Source organism: Leptodactylus fuscus, chromosome 10 (genome assembly GCF_031893055.1).
Source record: "Leptodactylus fuscus isolate aLepFus1 chromosome 10, aLepFus1.hap2, whole genome shotgun sequence".
In the NCBI taxonomy this organism is placed as follows: domain Eukaryota; kingdom Metazoa; phylum Chordata; class Amphibia; order Anura; family Leptodactylidae; genus Leptodactylus; species Leptodactylus fuscus.
Genome location: NC_134274.1, coordinates 43,607,458 through 43,627,655, shown reverse-complemented (window position 1 = coordinate 43,627,655; position 20,198 = coordinate 43,607,458). Strand labels below are relative to the sequence as shown.

At 41.6% G+C, this 20,198-nt stretch overlaps 2 protein-coding genes across 2 annotated transcripts in view; one reads left to right on the top strand and one right to left on the bottom strand.

The window, feature by feature from the left end:
- CDH23 (cadherin related 23) overlaps positions 1 to 20,198 on the top strand; it is an 832,275-nt gene that overhangs the window by 689,959 nt on the left and 122,118 nt on the right. The window lies entirely within an intron of this gene.
- Positions 7,000 to 20,198, bottom strand: part of VSIR (V-set immunoregulatory receptor) — a 33,021-nt gene continuing 19,822 nt past the window's right edge. The window contains exons 2-7 of the mRNA XM_075258452.1: positions 19,492 to 19,857; positions 15,176 to 15,229; positions 13,498 to 13,605; positions 12,073 to 12,100; positions 10,244 to 10,431; positions 7,000 to 8,856 (exon numbers count right to left, since the gene is read on the bottom strand). Coding sequence (XP_075114553.1) covers positions 8,825 to 8,856; positions 10,244 to 10,431; positions 12,073 to 12,100; positions 13,498 to 13,605; positions 15,176 to 15,229; positions 19,492 to 19,857 — 776 coding nt within the window. The 3' untranslated portion in view covers positions 7,000 to 8,824. The remainder of the gene's footprint in view (positions 8,857 to 10,243; positions 10,432 to 12,072; positions 12,101 to 13,497; positions 13,606 to 15,175; positions 15,230 to 19,491; positions 19,858 to 20,198) is intronic.

The window sequence follows — 20,198 nt, the reverse complement described above, 5'->3', positions numbered from 1 at the left end:
ATATTTAGAACTAAAAATGATTAAGATTAATAGGGGTGCCCAAACTTTTTCATAGGACTGTAGATTGGTGTATACTATGCCTCTGGACCTCAACTGTATCGGCATGCGTGACACGCCAATACAGTGGTGAGTGAAGCTCTCTGAAAGTCTAGTGTCTTGAACCGGAGCCCCCTGCAACCATACGGCCTGGTGCAAGTGCACCGTTTGGCCTATGGTTAAAGCGGCCCTGCATATAACAGAGCTTTGTCTGGGTGGAGACTTGGTCTGATGGATCTGAGGAGGAAGGTTGTACTATGCTTGTCACTGTGGTGAGTTCTAGGGACTTCCTGATTCAGTTTCACATCCTTCATCGTATTTACTACACACCAGTTACATTGCATAGAATGGCTACCAAATTACTTCAGTTGTCAGGCTGAATTGGGAACTTATTTACATTGCATAAGGTCCTGCCCTAAGCTCTTCCCCTTTACTCATGAACACTTAGACTTCCCTTGGATAGTTCCTCCTCAGGTCGGTCTTCTGGGTATACTGGATATGATGACAAAATGTATTTTCACAAAGGGTGGAACCATAAATCCCAGAGCTGTTAATCCCTCAGAAAAGAGATAAAACATAACTTTTATTTGAATACTAGCTTTTACCCGCGACTTCGTCTGCGGTGATTTGAGAATTGGGCGGACACAGACGTGTGAAACTGTAAAAGTGCTTTAAAAAGTTTGGTGGGCTAGCAAATGTGATATGATGTGTTATATTGTGTATCTAGTGATACAGACAATGTGATGTGTTGTATTGTGTATGTCGTGATACAGACAATGTGATGTGTTGTATTGTGTATGTCTGTGATGTGTAGTGGAAAGCTATATGTAAATGTGAGTGAGTAGAGTGAGGGCTACTCCTGAGGTGACAGTAAGGAGTGTGCAGGCAGGTTGAGGCAGGAAATGCCAGGCAGTGTGTGTGTGTGTGTATGTAGTGATTCAGACAATGTGATGTGTTGTATTGTGTATGTAGTGATACAGACAATGTGATGTGTTGTATTGTGTATGTCGTGATACAGACAATGTGATGTGTTGTATTGTGTATGTCTGTGATGTGTAGTGGAAAGCTATATGTAAATGTGAGTGAGTAGAGTGAGGGCTACTCCTGAGGTGACAGTAAGGAGTGTGCAGGCAGGTTGAGGCAGGAAATGCCAGGCAGTGTGTGTGAGTGTGTATGTAGTGATTCAGACAATGTGATGTGTTGTATTGTGTATGTAGTGATACAGACAATGTGATGTGTTGTATTGTGTATGTCGTGGTACAGACAATGTGATGTGTTGTAGTGTGTATGTCTGTGATGTGTAGTGGAAAGCTATATGTAAATGTGAGTGAGTAGAGTGAGGGCTACTCCTGAGGTGACAGTAAGGAGTGTGCAGGCAGGTTGAGGCAGGAAATGCCAGGCAGTGTGTGTGAGTCTATAGCTGGGGCTAGGAGTCCTGCTTTTGTGAGTCTCCTGCTAGGAAGCCATGTTGTTTAGTGGCACCAAAAGTAGCCTGTGACTCAATCCTAAGGGAAAACTATGTTTGTGGAAAATTGCACGCAAATCCGTCCAGGCGTTTTAGCGTGATTGAGGAACAAACATCCAAACTCACAAACATCCAAACACACAAACTTTCACACTTATAATATTAGTAGGATAAAGAAAAATGAAAAAAGTGCTCAGTATGACTCTATCTATCCCTTAGTGTCCAAGACGGTGTTAGCTGTAACATGACCACGGCATCAATGGGGTTCCACCATGCCAAATGTCCCCCTCGAGACCCCCCACAGCAAGATTGGGGTGTGCCCATATGTATCTTCTTGAGCCTGAGGTCTGGCCAGTGACCCCAGGCTGCTGGGAGCCCCCAGTACCTGGTGGATCCTACACAGAAGTGAGGAAGTCCGCCTATGTGTCTACACGTGTATTGCAGTCTATAGTGATGAACCAGTGATCAGAGCATTGCTGGGTCAGGTCCCCTAGTGGGACATCACTAAAAAAGTAAAAGGAAAAAGAAAATTTTGAAAAAAAGAAGTGAAGTGTATGAGTAAAAAAAAATAATAATTAAGCAAGGAAATAATGAGTAATCAAAGAGTTAATAAAATTTAGTCATTAAGTTATAAGCACCTAGAAATGGAGTCATAACAAAATACATCTTATACTGCAAACAACAAGCCCTCATATGGCTTCATCACCAGAAAAACAAAGAAAATATAGCTTGCACAACTAATGCTCAATACAACCCTTGATAAATTCTTTGAGGGGTGCAGTTTTCAAAATGGGGTCACTCCCTAGAGGATTCCACTTTACTGGTATTTTATAGGCTCTGCAAACATGACATGACATCCAGATACCAAACATCTAAATATGCACTCCAAAATTTGCATTGCGCTCCTTCCCTTCTGCACCCTGCTGCGTACTCAAACTGCAGTTTATGCCACATGTATGACACTGGTGTACCCAGGATAACATACGTAATGTCATATGTGGGTATAAACTGCTGTTTGAGCACAGCCGGACACAGAAGGGAAGCTGCGCTATTTTGTTTTTTGGAGCATGGATTTAGACAGTTTGTTTTTTGGATGCCATTACATTTTTGCAGAACCCTGAAATGTCAGTAAAGCAGTACCCCCTGACACCTGACCACATTTTGGAAACTACTCCCCTGAAGGAATTTATCCAGGGATACAGTGAGCATTTTTAGCCCTCAACCATTACATTAAATTTACAGAAATTAATGCGCCGCTGATGTGGTAAGGGTGAATGTGAAAATGACAATTTCTCCAGGAATACTTCATTTCAGTGCATAATAAGTTGTGCTCAGCTTGTATTCGAGACAAATGCTCTAAAAGCTGTTGGACCCAGGATACTTGCTTAACAGTTTTTGGAGTGTGTGTCTCTGCTGACACAAGTTGGGCACAACATATCGGGTACTGAAATGACGCATCTATGGAAAAATTGCAATTTTCACTATCGGCTGCACATTCCTTTCTGGAAATTAAATGAATGCAACGCCAAGGGTTAAAGGGATTTTATCATTAAAACTGCATTTTTTCTTGCTAACATATATGAATAACCAAGGGGTTGGCCACTTTCAGACCAATATTGACAAACAAATGTACAATAGAAAGCCAGAACTTTTATCCTTCCTGAGATTCACTACGTGTCATAAATTATCTACCCTAACTACTACTCTCCATTCTTTGATGGACAGCTCTTTCATAGCCTTTAACAGATTCTATGTTTATTTCTTTTGGACAGAGCCGACTGTGCATGCCTGCGGCCATTTACATGAGCGTACTGTGCAAGCGGCCACAAGAAAATGGCCACAGGCATGGCAGAGCCGACTGCGCATGCGTCCAATTTAAAGCCAGAAGAAGCTAGCTGAAGAACACGTTACGGAGAGGAAGCTGGAGTGTTCTCTCGTACCATTGGGGATGCCCCCAGTGCTGTTTGAGCGCTGAGGACAGCCCCTAGTGCTGCGAGAGAACTCATTTGCATACCGATGAAAACTGGGATATCTACGGAACAGCAGCATGGAGAAGACATCTAAAGGTAGGAGAAGAATAGCCTTCTGAAAGGGATTGGCCACTTTCAGACCAATATTGATGAACAAATGTACAATAGAAAGATATACAATTTTCCAATATACTCTCTGTATCAATTCCTCACGGTTTTCTAGACTTCGGCTTGCTGTCATTCATTCTGTTACATGTAGAGATAAAAGTCTGACCGTGGTCATGTGATTTACGGACCATGGTCATGTGATTTATGGTCCATGGTCATGTGATGAGCACACAGGTGCACAGCTCGTTACCAGGCAGCTGTCTGATTATTGTGCTGTGACTGTAACAAGCGGCACCTGTGTGCTCATCACATGACCATGGACCGTAAATCACATGACCATGGTCAGACTTTTATCCTCTAGACGTAACAGAATGAATGACAGCAAGTAGAGATCTAGAAAACCGTGAGGAATTGATACAGGAAGTATACTGGAAAATTGTTTATCTTTTTATTGTACATTTGTTCATCAATATTGGTCTGAAAGTGGCCAATCCCTTTAAGAAGGCTATCCTTCTCCTACCTTTAGATGTCTTCTCCATGCTGCTGTTCCGTAGATATCCCAGTTTTCATCGGTATGCAAATGAGTTCTCTCGCAGCACTAGGGGCTGTCCTCAGCGCTCAAACAGCACTGGGGGCATCCCCAATGGTATGAGAGAACACTCCAGCTTCCTCTCCGTAACGTGTTCTTCAGATAGCTTCTTCTGGCTTTAAATGGGACGCATGCGCAGTTGGTTCTGCCATGCCTGTGGCCATTTTCTTGTGGCCGCTTGCACAGTACGCTCATGTAAATGGCCGCAGGCATGCACAGTCGGCTCTGCCCAAAAGAAATAAACATAGAATCTGTTAAAGGCTATGAAAGAGCTGTCCATCAAAGAATGGAGAGTAGTAGTTAGGGTAGGTAATTTATGACACGTAGTGAATCTCAGGAAGGATAAAAGTTCTGGCTGTCAGATGGTGTGGCTGGTCAGTTTCTGTTAACTTTTAGGATATCCTCTGTATTATCTCTATCTGATTTTTATTTCCGAATCCTGTAAAGTAGTATCTTTTCCGGTGTGGAGCAATTTCACCACCTATATATAATTGCTTCTGAACACAACCTCGCACTTAGACATCATTTATAATACTCCACTTCCTAAAAGGACTTCCTTTCCCGTTCTTCTGAAGTCTTATGTCATTATGTTATTATTTTATCCATGTATAACTATTGTTAATTCAAACTTGATACTTGTACTCCAAAGACTGACTGTATCGAAGGCCATATGCACATTTTCAAGTATCATCATGTTTGCAGTCTTATAATCTAGAGAATTTATAGTTATAGAATTTGTGACCTCATTATTCAGTCATATTTTCATTACATAATAGAATAGTGTGTAACAACTAAGGTATTGTCTTATGAGCTATTGAGGTATGAGTCACAGTATATAAAGGTAAGGTTATTGCTAAGCACAGAATAGGTAGCAAGTGCAATATATGCTGCATGTAATTAATGCATAACATTCTACAAGTTATGACCAAGAAGCATATTACTGGTACTTATGAGAGATGAGCGAACAGCATTCGATCGAGATGTTCGATTCGAGTCGAACACCAGGTGGCAAACTCACTAAAAATTCGACTCCCCTCCCACCTTCCCGCGCTTTTTATTGGCGCTTTTTTTGCACCAATAACTGTGCAGGGGAGGTAGGACAGGAACTACGACAACAGAGGCATCGAAAAAAAATCGGAAAAAGTAATTGGCTGGCTAATTCAGGTGACCTCCAATTTATACAAATAGTGGATTTAATATCCGGTTCATATGAGACTGTGAACTATGTGACTGTGAGACAGGGATAGATGTACAGGCAGGGTTAGCTAGGGATTACCTTTATGTAGGTGGGAATGTCACTCACCCAGCTCTTTGGGGCTCTATCTGGTTGGGATCCCTGTCAGCTTGCGATATGCGGGAGCTGACTTTTTCCCATAGGAATGCGTTGACCAGCGTTGATTGGCCGAATACCATACAGAGTACAGCATTCGGCCAATCAACGCTGGTTCTGCTGGAGGCTTGTCTGTGAGCAGGCTGAGTCTAAGATCGGACCAGAATGGAGACTGCTGTGGACCGATCTTAGACTCTGCCTCCTCCGGCAGAACCAGCGTTGATTGGCCGAATGCTGTACTCTGTATGGCATTCGGCCAATCAACGCTGGTTAATGCATTCCTATGCCGAGATGTAGCAGTGCTGGCTGTGCGCTCAGACGAGCCTGCTGCAAGACTAGCGTTGATTGGCCGAATGCTATACAGTGTATAGCATTTGGCCAATCAACGCTGGTTCTGAATCGAATCTTTACTGCGAATAGCTAGTAGTATTCGAAGAGTACGAGTATTTCGAATACCATAGTATTCTATCAAATACCTACTCGATTACTCGAATACTACTCATTTCTACTCCTAATATAAATGATGCCCCCTAATAACCCTTATATAAATGACCCCCCTTATGTTCATAATATTCCCTCCCTTATAGTTATAATTACTGCTCCTAACACTATTAAAATACCTACCAACTGCACTAAAAAAAATAAAACAAAAAATGTTACTGTATACTCCCCTACCAGCGATTCTGATGTACAGAGTTGCCGGCCCTTGCTTGTGCACGTGCAGGACGTCTGTGTCTCAATGCTTTGACGTCATCGCGTCATGTGCCGAGTAGCAGACTTCTGTCTGTGTTCTTGTTGTCTTGTCCACAGCAGGGCTCGTGTGACTTGCGGTGGACACAACAACCAAGTTGCTGGAAGTGTTTTAACTAGATCGGTGACTGCAGACACCGGGATATAGCTTAAAGTGGTGTGCTACATCTATAGCAGATAGGTATTTGGCTGCTCAGTCATGTGAAATTCAGTCATTTACATATCAAGCAGAGACTCCTATATACAGTGTTTTATGGAATGCAACTTGTATGTTTACAGGGTTTTAAGTAACCTTTCACTATACATACTGACATTAATGCACTGCCGAAGGGAATGTGACATCAAAGAATGATCAATTGCTTAAAGCAATGGTTTAAGTTCAAAAATGTTAAGTATCTGTGGTGTTTTGCTTTGTCCCACTTTAATATTAAAAAAATCATCTAAAATTCTAGAAAATCTTCCAACAAACCTCAATGGACATGTCCAGACTATTGGCTCTATGCTTCATGTTTCCCCCATAACAATATACTGAAAAAATGGAAAATCTAGAATAAAAAAAATCTAAGTAAATAAAGATTAGGAAAAAGTAATCTGTTTACTATCTGGTTTGGATTAGGAAACAAAAATATGTACGATACATTCCCTTTAAGTAAATATGATATGTTTAATATCCTTACAACTTCGTGAAATATAAAACCGCATGGAAAGACAAAAAATACAATAGTTTATGCCAAAACACTATGACTAAATAGATGTGTTAAAAAACATCTGAGAATTATCCTAAAGCGAAGCTCTGGTTTATGCATAAAATAATATTTTGGTATATGTGCTTAACTTCAAGAAGTGTGAGACACAATATTGAGGTAAAGGTTGTCACTTCTGAGGGTTTCTTCCAAAAATGTTCAAAATGAAAACCAACTTACCGAGTTCTGCACAGTAAATCAGTAATTTGAGGAACTCCTTCCCAACTGTGATTATATATATATATATATATATATATATATATATATATATATATATATATAGAAGGGGCAAAGGGGGAATGCAAAGGAGTTTCCCATGAAAACCAATCAGATCCCTTAACAATAAAAAATGGACTTTGAATATTTTGGATGAGTGACTACTTGACTTTCCCTTGTACAAGTTTTGTTGCATCCCCTCCTCCCCCTTCCCAATTTTACCAATATTTGGCCTAAGTGTATATTCTTCCAATGGTTTCATGTGCGATACAGTGCATATTACTAGGTACAATATTAATCCATCAACCCTAACATAAAAACATATTATATTAGTGCCCCGTCATCCTCATTTACCATTTAAATACTGTAGAATCTGTCAATAGGGTGAAGCGTGGTGGTAAACCAACAACCCGGTTAGATAGATCCGTCTCACCTTAATGTACCGCTTTCTTTCACCCATGAAAATTCATGCTTCCGTTGTAGAGATATTCAATTATTTCAGACTATGCGAATCAGAAATCTGGAGCTCTGAGGGCGGCTTTCTGTTCTAAAGTGCCCAGGAATGCCCTCCCTCATCCCTTCAACTGACAGGGCAAGAGAGCTAAGCTGAAACCTCACCTGACCCTGTTAGGGTAAGTACAGATGGAGTAGCCGCGACTGAAAGCCGATGCACTGTACCGGCATCCAGTCGCGTATTCCGCTCCGGATTAGGCCCAATGAATGGTCCTAGTCCGGAGGGGGGAGTGTCTTCAGGCCAAATAGTGAGGCGAAACGACCTGAAGAATGAGCATCTTGCTTCTTTTTCCAGGAGCCGGTTTGTTCCGCTGACCTGAGCGGCTCCCATTGATTTCAATAGGAGCCGTCTTTTTGGTCAGGATATTGAGGCGAATACGGCCTCAAAATCCTGACCAAAAATCCCTGTGTGAACTTAGCCTTACATGAAATGAGGGAGGAAGAAAGGTTTATTATAGCAATGTGGAGCATAGAAGTTTGGAGCCACCATGATGCCCTCTGTGCTCAAGACTGTCCATCTGCATATTGCGAAATGAATATCTATGCAACAGAGGAATTAATTTTCATGGGGAAAATATCAATACATTCAGGTGAGCCTGAGAGATCTAACTAAGTTGGTTCAATAGGCTTCACCCTGATACACAGATATTGCTTCAGCATTTAGAATTAACTTAAAGAACGTATATATAAAATATGTATCCAGTAATTTTGTACAGTAGAATATGCTGGATATAAACTATCCTATATAAAAACATTTTTTTAAAACTCTTTGTACAAAGTATATTTTATAAAAGTATGTGCATCGTATTCTTCTACAACTTTACATCAACTTATCGCCTGCAATAGATACCATAGACACTGTAGGGTGACTTTGCAGACCACATTCACTATAGATGGGTCTTGATGTAAAGTCCAGTTCTGTAGAATTCAGGATAGGTTAGGATGATGTGTCCAGATTTATAGTCCTTTCACAAGGAAATCTGATTTTGTCCTGCATTTTACACAGCGTAAAAGATGGCTCTAGAGTAGACGGCAAAGTGCTCAGACTTGATATAAGTCAACAAAGTAGTCGTTTCTCTGAAAAATGGAAGATATTCTTGCTTCTTATACTGGATCAAGGGAGTCTGGCACTGGCTCTGAAAGACATTGTAAAAGAGAACATGAAGATCCTGTTGGTGTAGAAATCCTGTTACTTAGGCTTGAAAATCTGTCTGTAGAATCTCATTGATAAGTAGCAGTGAGGTTCTCAGCCAGTTCTTATCTAGAAAGATGTACTGGGCCTTTCTGGGTGCGGCCACCTTAAAGGGATCCAATCGTTAAAACTCAATTTTTTTATGCCTACCACATCGGAATAGCCTTAAGAAAGGCCATTCTTCTCCTACCTTTAGATGTGTTCTCCGCACCGCCGTTCGGTAGAAATCCCGGTTTTCGTCTGTATGTAAATGAGTTCTCTCACAGCACTGGGGGTGGTCCCCAGCGCTCAAACAGCACTGGGGGCATTCCCAATGCTGCGGGAGAACTCTCCAGTACCACCTCCATCTTCTTCAGGAAGGGGTCTTCAAACGGCGGTGGCTTCAAACTTGTAGGCCTAGGGTAAAGCCGACTGTGCATGCCCACCGGGCACAAGAAAATGGCCACTTACACAGTATTGTAAGCGGCCATTTTCTTGTGGCTGTCAGGGATGCGCAGTCAGCTGCCCGAGGCCTAGAAGTTTCAAGCCACCGCCGGAAGAAGATGCAAAGAAGACCCGTTCCTGAAGAAGATGGAGGCAGTGCTGGAGCGTTCTCTTGCAGCATTGAGATCGCCCCCAGTGCCATTTGAGTGCTGGGGCCCGACCCCAGTGCTGCGAGAGAACTCATTTGCATACCGACAAAAAACGGATTATATACTGGACGGCGGCACGGAGAAGACATCTAAAGGTAGGAGAAGAATAGCCTTTCTTGAGGCTATTCCTACGTGTTAGGCAGAAAAAATTGAGTTTTAATGATAGGATCCCTTTAAGTGATAAGTAAGTTTTGTAAATGGCACAAACATGTTCACAAAATACATATGCTTAAGGGTTATATAAACTTTTGAGCGATGGGAGGGTCAGCTAAAAATTGAGGAACAGTGAGGGTAATTCCATAGACCACCATTGGGAACAACTGAGAATGAGACGTTTTCAGTTTTGTTGGAAACCACACAGCCATTCACAATCTGTTTCTCTGGCACGTCTTGGCTCTCCCAGGGCCAATCTTTGAGGTCTTAGCTAGACTGCTACTAACCCGTAGATTTGCAGCAGAGGCTGTATTACAAGGGAAATTTACACAAGAAAGTGTTTCTTCAGGGCAATATCTGAAGTCCCCCTAGTGGGTCAGTTTTAATTATTTTTGTGTGCAGTAACTCTATGAAGTCAGCACATGATAGATCTAAACCACACAAATCCTCCTTCCCACAAGATAGTCAAACATGGGACAAATTCTATTAGTCTAACTAAGACTTTGCAGTACATATACATCTCAGATCCACCAGATACAAACTTACCAAGTGAAGGGAAAAAACAATCATTTGGTCCAGGTGGGGAGAGAGGAGTGTTGGGTTCAGAGAGCAGATGGCGACCTGAATCTGACTGCTGACGACTGTTCATAAAAATGAGTCTAGGCCTCTGCTCAATAATTGCCACAGGGGGGTCATCAAAGACCGGGTTTTCAATGCCTTCAACACCTGCTTCACTGAAAGAAATATAGAATTCATGTTGAGGTATATACTGTATGTTATGGTGGCTGTACTACGTTTCATTTAAAGGGGTTATACCATAAAAAAATATTTATTTTCTATCCATAGGATTGAGAATAAAGTTGCTGATCGATAGGGTTCTAACCATTGAGACCTCCATTGATCCTGAGAACAGGAAGTGTGTAGGTGCACGCCCTCGCCATTAAAGGGTCTCAATCACTAGATTTTCGTGTTTTTAGCTAAAGATATGCCGGAATAAAAAGGCTATTCTGGTGCTGCTCATCGTTTGTAGAAAGAACCCCCTGTTTTTGTTAATTAACATAGAAATTGATAAGCAAATCAGCTCCAGGGTGCATGGTGGGCGTTCCGTGCACCCCCTTGCGTCATACCTTCTGGACGCCCACCACTGACTCCAAGCCCCCCTCCTCCTGCTTATTCACCGCCTCCATCTTCGTCAGTTTTTATTGAAGTCACATGCGTACGCAGTAGCACTCCCTCCGGCGAGCTACTGCACATGCTCCAGGGCCAGCTCGCAATGTTCTCTACGGGAAAATGTATTACGTGTACTAACCAGTATTACGTATTGTGTGTAAGGATGTGGAGGTGACAGTCCCATGATGTATCACATGACTGCTGAATCCACAGCATATTATTCCTTCATGTACAGGGGTATACATGCACTGTATACAGCTTGCATGCACAGATAAGGGGCGCCATAGCAATTACATTACAATATATAAATCACTTGATCATTGAACTTCTTAGGGCTCGTTCACATCTGCGTCGTCGGTCCTTATTGCAGGTTTCCGTTTCCTGCATAAAACAGATGCAGGAGACGGAAGCCTGCAGGAGACTTTCTCACCCATTCATTTGAATGGGTGAGAAAGCTGTCCGGCCGTGCGCGGCAGTGAGCGTTTTGCGCTCTCCGCCGCGAAACCGGGTTTTATAATCCGGACACAGAGTCGGACATGCAGTACTCTGTGTCCGGATAAAAAAATCCGGTTTCGCGGCGGAGAGCGCAAAACGCTCACCGCCGCGCACGGCCGGACCCGGTCTGTGGTTTCCGTCTTCTGGCATGCAGAAGACGGAAACCACAGAACGGAGACCCCAGACGCAGGTGTGAACCCAGCGTCAGCAGTAATATATCCATATAGGTAAAAAAATATGCAAATCTATTCTCCTGGATGTAATTAGGAGAACAGAGTGCACTCTGTACACCACCCTATAGAGGGCAGCATCTTTAACATCATAAACGACTCAGTTATAGTCTTTTAATCATGATGTGGATTTAATTGCCAAATCAGTATTTCTGTCCCAAAAGGGACAGATTCCCAGCTATGGACAGCGCTGTTTCGGCCTATTGGGCCATCCTCAGCATAGCGTAGGGATACTGATTTGGCAGAGTGATAGACTATAGACTAGGGTCAGGGGACACAGAGTACAGAGTGCACTCTGTTCTCTTAATTCCATCCAGGAGAATAGATTTGCATGTTTTTTTTTACCCATAATCCCTAGCGGAGCAGGAATGACTTGTAAGTCTCCGTACTGCCTATGTAGGCACACACTCTGTGTGTCCCCTGACCCTATATCCATATAGGCATAACTGTGCAGTTTACAAACATAATAGGTCTTCTTACCTGTCCATCCTCACTAGCTCCTGCGCTCCTAGGAAATAGAAATAAAAGTTTAGTTGTGTTTGCTCACATCACATGCTCTAGTTTCCTGTTTCCAATCTTTGCAATAATTTCATTATGCTAACATTAAATTTAAGGGACCGATATGAAAGGGTTTTTCTGCTATTAATAAAACATTAGAGAAAACTAAGCGCCTGAAATCTGTAGAATTTCATTTTATACGGAAGTGAATAGCTTCTGATTGCACAGTAAAATCACTGGTCCCATTTATTACAATAGGTGTGCAGTATTTCATCAGTAGGGACCCCTAAATATCAGTTGCTCGAAGCAATTATTTGGGTAAATGTTTCCACTTCACAGGCTAGTGATGGTACTTTCATTCACCACATGGCCTGTTTTCAGCTCAATCCCATTCAAGTTAATGGGGCCGAGCTGCAATAACAAGTACAGCCCCTAGGCGGTGTACACCGCTGTGCTTGGTGTTCCGAGAAGAGGCTGCAATGCCTACCTAAGTGGTGCAGACTCTTTAAATTGCTAATCAGTGGGGTCCCTGGTGTTGGACCTCCACTGATCTCATATTGATGACCTTTCCTAAGGACAGGTTAGGGCGGGTTCTCACCTGCGCCTGATCTCCATTTTGGAGGTTTCTGTTTCCCGCCCGAGAAACTGGACAGGAGACGGAAACCTGCAGTCAGTTTTCAAACCCATTCATTTGTATGGGTTTGGAAAGAGTCCGGCCGTGAGCATTTTGTGCTCTCTGCGGCGAAACAGGTTGTTTTTGTTTTTTTAACCAGACACAAAGTTGGACATGCAGAACTTTGTGTCCGGTTAAAAAAAACAACAAAAAACGGTTTCGCCGCGGAGAGCACAAAACGCTCACAGGCGCTCACGGCCGGACACTTTCCAAACCCATTCAAATGAATGGGTTTGAAAACTAACTGCAGGTTTCCATCTCCTGTCCAGTTTCGGGCAGGAAACTGAAATTTGCAAAACGGAGACCGGGGCGCAGATGTGAACGAGCCCTTAGATGTAAAATTTTAATCTGTGCAGTTTTCAGCAATATCAGGTGTACACCGAACGGGAGCGAATAATGGTGATAACAATGATGATGAAAAAGTTAACCGTTTTTGTATAGTAATTCAATATCTGGAATATGTCTCTGCTTATAAATGAAAATACAGATTGGGTACAGTCACAGTTCCAACGTCTCATTTCTTTTGGAAAATGTATACATGTATATAGCTAGTTATTCAGCGTGTCCAGGTGCCAGTAACAGCATAGCAATATTGTGCAGCCATTACCAAGAGGAGGGAGCTGCATCTAGCAGATATGCCACAAATGTCCCAAATAGTAAGCCACGGTTAACCATGGCTAAAGGGATATTTCAGTTTCATTACATCATAGCCTATTCTTATCTATCATACGTACTTCTGCTTGCAACTGATTTTCTTTGTTTATAAACCAGGATTAGTATGAGAGGCATACATAGGATTCCAACAATGCAGGCCACTATTGCCAAGGCTGCTGCTGTTGTACCTGAAGGGGAGAAAAATAGAATTTACCATGTAATTAAACATAAACCATAGCTCCTAAAAATTGCATACATTGGTAGCAATAGGTTCTATGAAAGAAAGAAAAAGTTCCTTCTTCCTTTTTTCCTTTAATTTTTATGTTGGTGACTCATCTTGTTGTGTCACTGGAGACTGGGCTAGAACTGATCCTGCAGCTTATACAGTTCCTAGTCCCCAATTGATCATGTGATTGTCAGGCTGGAAGGGGAGTCGGCACAAAACACAATGGACAAGATGGCAGGGATGGCAATAAATTATTTCTGTTTTCTCTATGGGAGGACCAGCAATTGTATTGGCTGGCACCCCGCTTCTGCGGCTACACGATTTTGTGCAGTTGCTTAGCTCTGTAAGCATGTAAGCATATCTTTGCAGGGTTAAGAGTGGACCACCTGGACATATATAGTCAGCAGTTTCAAGATCATAAAAATATGTCTAAATATATATATTAAAGTCATGTTAAATCCCACACCAGTCCAGTCCGGCTGCTGAGATGGTCCCCACTTTTCTTTGTTTACTTGGCAATGATGCTCCTATCTACCCACAAGACTGCTGTAGTCAACCACTGACTGGTATACCACTAACCCTTTTGACTACTAATGTAAAGGTTATAATCATGTAATGTGTGAAAAACATTGTTATCCTTAAAAGCTGAATGCTAGATATAGTTGCTTATGCTTGAAACTGGTATAATGTTATATGATAAGATGGCGCCTGCGCCCAGGATGGGTGCAAGAAAAAAACAAATGCTTGGCTTTCTGCCAGAAGACAGTTCCCCAAGGTTACCGCGCAGGACCAGGAGTAGCTGGTTATATATGGAACTGCTTAAACTTTTTCTGTTTGATTGAGATGTGCCATACCAATCAGGAATGAATATGAAAACTTACATTGTTGTTCTCTCTCTTACTTTCTTTGCTACTATTTAACCCCCGTGGTCTTAAATAAAAGTGCGTCAGCACACATTCCTTAGCTGAGAGAGGAACGAATACCAACATACAGAGTGGTGTGACTTCTTTACCGCCTGACACTCAGCCTAATTAATTAGGATGACGATGGTTACTTGGGATTATTGGTCAATTTATCATAAACACGGCTTTGACCTTATCACTAGAAGTACTGAAAGAATACACAGGACATAGTTTGTGTCCAGTGTATTCATGAGAGCACCCTCTGTCTTCTACTCCCCCTCGGGTCAACCACTGGCTTCTATGTAGGCACAAAGCAGCCTGTCAATCAATCTCTAAGGTTGGGAAGCATATTAAAAAAGTTCAGCAGAACCACAAGGGGATTGGGTGTGTAAAAGTGATCCATAATAGTGCCAGAATAGGGAAATTAGATAGTGTGGTAAAGGAATGAGATAATGTCATCTCCTACAACATCTTTTTCTTAAATTGAGCAAATCTGATTTCCCATTTTCTAATAATAATTCCATGCTTATAATGGACAGCTGGCCTTCAACTTATAAGTAGGTGGTTGTTTGCAACTTGGACTTCAAAGCACTAAGCGTGGCCTAGGAAGAGAAGTAAATATCTCCTTACCATCACTGTCCTGGTCACGTGAATGAACGGAACATGTCTGAAGATTCGGGTCATCTAAAATAAGAGAAATTATAATAATAATAATAATATATATATATATAATATATAATAATATTATGCCAGACGTGAAATCTAGGTAATGACTTAAGAGTTCTCTAGGATATTACATGGATGGACTATATACAGAATAGGTAATTATTTCATGTTCAGGGGGGATCCAGCTTCTGGGACCCCCATGTTCTGCTGAAGAAAGGGACAGTGACCCCCGCTGCAGTAGCCGACAGAGCCATGATCAAACGGGTCTGGTTGTACTTGGTACTGCAGTTTCATGTGCATAGGGTTGAGCTGTCCTATAACTACCCATACAAGGATGTTTCTTTATTGCAGTGACATAGTAACTTCCCCTTTTGTTCTGCAACTTGTTACGGGTGATCATACACTAGTCTATCCTATGGACAGGTTGTCTGTTATATATCGTTTAAACCTTTTGTAATGAAGATATATGAATTATTGATATATTTTTTATTTACTTGTTTTTTATTCCCTGGGGGTTTAATTGACATTGGTTGACGTACGATAGAAATATTTGGATACTAAATCATTAAACAGCTGCGACTACTGTCAGGGGGCATTCACACGGAGTAACGCGGTGCTGATTCTGGCACGATAACTTGTTCTGCAAAACAGAATCTCATCGAATTCAATGGGTTCCGTTTAACACGCATAACACATTGAACTCAATGGGACTCTGTTTTGCAGCGCTGATACTTACGTGAGTTATCGTGCTAGAATCAGCGCCGCGTTACATCGTGTGAATGCCCCCTAATGTAACTGCACTCAGGTCTGCCCCTGTGTATCCATTACATGACCAGGTTCACATTAAAAAGCTGCAAGCTGAGATCTTGAAATTGAAATAGTAGGAATCTAGTAGCTGGATATGGTTGTTTCTCTCAGCCTCATAGACATAAATGGACCAGCAGGGTGAGGGTGCATGCGTGTCGTCCTTACTATGAGGGGAATGAGAAAGTGGGGTGTCTTGTGATCCCTATTATAGGAACCTTTAGCAATTAGACATTGTATTGTGGGTAAGTGATAAATGTCCAGACACTAGGGGCACATTTATTAAGAATGTGTGTCACACTTGTGGGGTTTGCAACTTACGACAAAAATGGTTGCGGGTGGCATTTTTTTGCCGCCCTCACCACTTTCCTGCAGGAGGTAACGGTTAGGGGGCCATGATAGAGGCGAGGTGATAGGCTCTGCCAGATTTATGATCATTAACACTGGTTTACTGATGTAAATGATGCTTCAAATCTGCACCATCTAAGAGCTGACACAGATTTCAGGGATTTCAAATCAATGTGAGCCGGTCAGTTCTTTTTTCCGGGAGCTATTTGTTCCGGCTCCCGGTAAAAAGAAGCAACATGCTCATTCTTTCAGGTGGATTCAATCTGCCTGAAGACAATCCCTCCTCCCGACTAGGCCCATTTATTTGGTCTTAATCCGGAGCAGAGTGCGCGACTGGATGCTGGTGCATTGCATCGGCGTCCAGTCGCAGCTACCCATATTTTGGTTTAGAAAATGAGGTGACCTCTGCCCTTACCCTTACTCTGCCACTGATTAAATCTGTTCAATAGAACATAAACTAGGAGCGCATGTGTTTTTAATAAAGAAAGAGGAACATGCTACTGCCAGACACCTCAGGTGGCCACCTATGTCCCTTGAGAATAAAGAATGGGACATGACAAAATTAACAATGGCTGACCCTTCTTTACCTATATACAGTCATAAACGTAACAGTTGGCACCCCTAAAATTTTTCAAAAAAAATGAGGTATTTATTCCAGAGAATTACACGTTTTAGTATATACGTTAATTTCCTTTGTGTGTATTGGAACACTCCAGCAATTTGATTCCATCCATTTCAGGGTGCTTTATGAACTATGTTTGTGGTCATTCCTGTTGGAAGACCCATGACCTAGGACGTAAACCCAGCTTTCTGACATTGCGACCCAAAAACCTTTGGTAATCTGCAGATTTCATGATGCCTTGCACACAGTCATTGCACTATGTGCCAGAGACAGCAAAACAACCACAAAACATCTTTGAACCTCTACCATATTTGACTGTTAGTACTGTATTCTTTTGTTTGCAGGCCTCATTCCGTTCCATAAACAACAGAATGATATACTTTAACAAAAAGCTCTATCTTGGTCTCATCTGTCCACAAGACATCTTCCCAGAAGGATTTTGGCTTACTCACGCACATTTTGTCAAACTTCAGTCTAGATTTTTTATCACAAACTGGGAAAGGGAAAAAGGAGGGATTATACTCAGCTCTCCTGCAGAAATCTCCAAGTGTTTGTCATCCGATTGAAATACGTATCCCTGGACTTGCCCGGATGCCTGTCTCTTGTGGCTGAGAGTAAAATCCAGAAATAATGCGAAAATCATCCAGCAACGAAACGAAAGTTCCTCCAATAAAAAACTTTACTTTATTTCATGTCCACAGGATAAAATATAAACACGCAGTCACAGGAAAAGACAAAAAGGCTAACGTCAGACGACGCGTTTCGGATCTTATGTCCTTCTTCAAGGTCTGATCAAGACCTTTCATTCAAGTGTCAACAGATAGTTCACTCTAACACTGATGCACCGCAAGCCTGCAAGACAGCTTGAATTTCTTTGGAACTTGACTGGGGCTTATTCACCATCCGAACTATCTAGTGTTCCAACCTTTCATTAATTTTTTTTCTTTTCTGTCCAAGGAAATTAGCTACAGTGCCATAGGTTGTCAACTTCTTGATTATGTTGCCCATTGTGGACAAGGGAACATCAAGATCTTTGGAGATGGACTTGTATCCTTGAGATACTTGATATTTTTCCACAATTGTGGTTCTCAAGCCTAAATTCTCTTCTCTTTCCATCCTCCATGCTTAGTGTGCTACACACAAACACACCATGCAAAAATTGAGTCAACGTCTCTTCTTTTATCTAGTTTCAGGTGTGTTATATTGCCCACACCTGTTACTTACCACAGGTGAATTTGAATATCACATGCTTAAAACAAAGCTATTTTCCTAGAATTTTGAAAAGGTGACAATTTTGTCCGGACCATTTTTTGGATTTTTGTGTTAATTTATGTCCCAGTTGTCTTTTTTCTCTTTTTTTTTTTGTGTTAATCCAGTGGTTAAAGGGGTTGGCCACTTTTTGGCCAATATTGAGAGACAAATGTTATGGTTTGTATAATAAAAAGTTGTACAAGTTTCCAATATACTTTCTGTATCAATTCCTCGTGGTTTTATAGATCTCTGATTGCTGTGATTCATTCTGCTACTTCTAGTGGATAAAAATCTGACCATGGTCATGTGATTTATGGTCCATGGTCATGTGATTTACGGTCCATGGTCATGTGATTTACGGTCCATGGTCATGTGATGAGAACACAGGTGCCGCTCGTTATAGTCAGCAATCTGCCTTGTAATCAGTTGTTCACCTGTGTGCTCATCACATGACCATGGACCGTAAATCACATGACCATGGACCGTAAATCACATGACCATGGTCAGACTTTTATCTACTAGAAGTAACAGAATGAATGACAACCAGCAGAGATCTAGGAAACCTTGAAGAATTGATACAGAAATTATATTGGAAAATTGTAAATCTTGTACAAACAATAACATTTATTTCTCAATATTGGTCTGAAAGTGGCCAACCTCTTTTAAGGACCTTTGGTTCACTGTTCCATTGGGAAACACACACAAAGGAAATGTGTTTGACAAAATGTGTAATTGCAATAATTTTTCTGGGAGAAATTCTTAATTTTCAGAATTTTTTTTTTTATGTAGATTGTGGGCCCCATATAGGGATCACAATGTACATTTTTTTTCATTTAAGTATGTCTTTGTAGTATGGGAGGAAATCCACGCAAACACAGGGAGAACATACAAACTCCTTGGAGATGCTATTGCTGGCGGGATTTGAACCTAGGACCCCAGCGTTAACCACTGAGCCACCGTGTTGCCCCAATTTTCTGAAAAAAATTTCAGGGGAGTCAACACTTATGGCTATGACTAGAAATATACTGTCAGGACATTAGATGGGCGTCCGGTACGACTGAAATTATCAGGATCAGCTGACATCACCTTTATCTTACATGTATATCTAGCTTTTAGTACTTTATAGTTCACATTCATATACTTTGAATAGATGCCATCTACATTATGTTGGTACATTGACTGGATTTGGGTTTTTCATTTATACAGACATATGTTTCAGATTAGTATTACTATAGTGTATTATAATAAGCATTACCTTTTTTCACCTCGACATCAATATAACTGTGGGACATACGACGATGATGTTGTTTATCTGTCTCATACAGAAAACAGCAATATCCACCACTGTCGAGTTCGGAGAGGTTCATAAGAGTTTTTTGAAACACCTTGCTATGAAGGAGGCCTCCTTTATGTGTTTTGTGATGGTCATGCTCTGTTCCATTCCCCACATGTTTATTGGTGCAGTCCGGGTTCCTTTCTTTAGTGTAAATCCAATGTGTGACTAGCTGTTCATGTGGAGTCTTTGGGTGTCCACTGATAGTGCATGTGAGATTCACATTCTGTCCCGTTGGGCAGATATACTTAATGTATGGAGCAGAAACAGAGTATCCATCGATCTGACCTGCAGAAAAATGAGAGTAAACAGACTATTATAAGTTTGAAAAGTTGAATGTAAAGCTGTTCATTAATCAAAATTGAGGTAGGATGTTTAATTATAATTGCCCAGCCCTATTCTACACACTTCCGAACCTTAAAGGGATCCTATCATTAAAACTCATTTTTTTCTGGGTACCACGAAGGAATAGCCTTAAGAAAGGCTATTCATCTCCTACCTTTAGATGTCTTCTCCGCGCCGCCGTTCGGTATATAATCCGGTTTTTGTTGGTATGCAAATGAGTTCTCTCGAAGCACTGGGGACTGGCCCCAGTGCTCAAACAGCACTGGGGACATCCCCAATGCTGC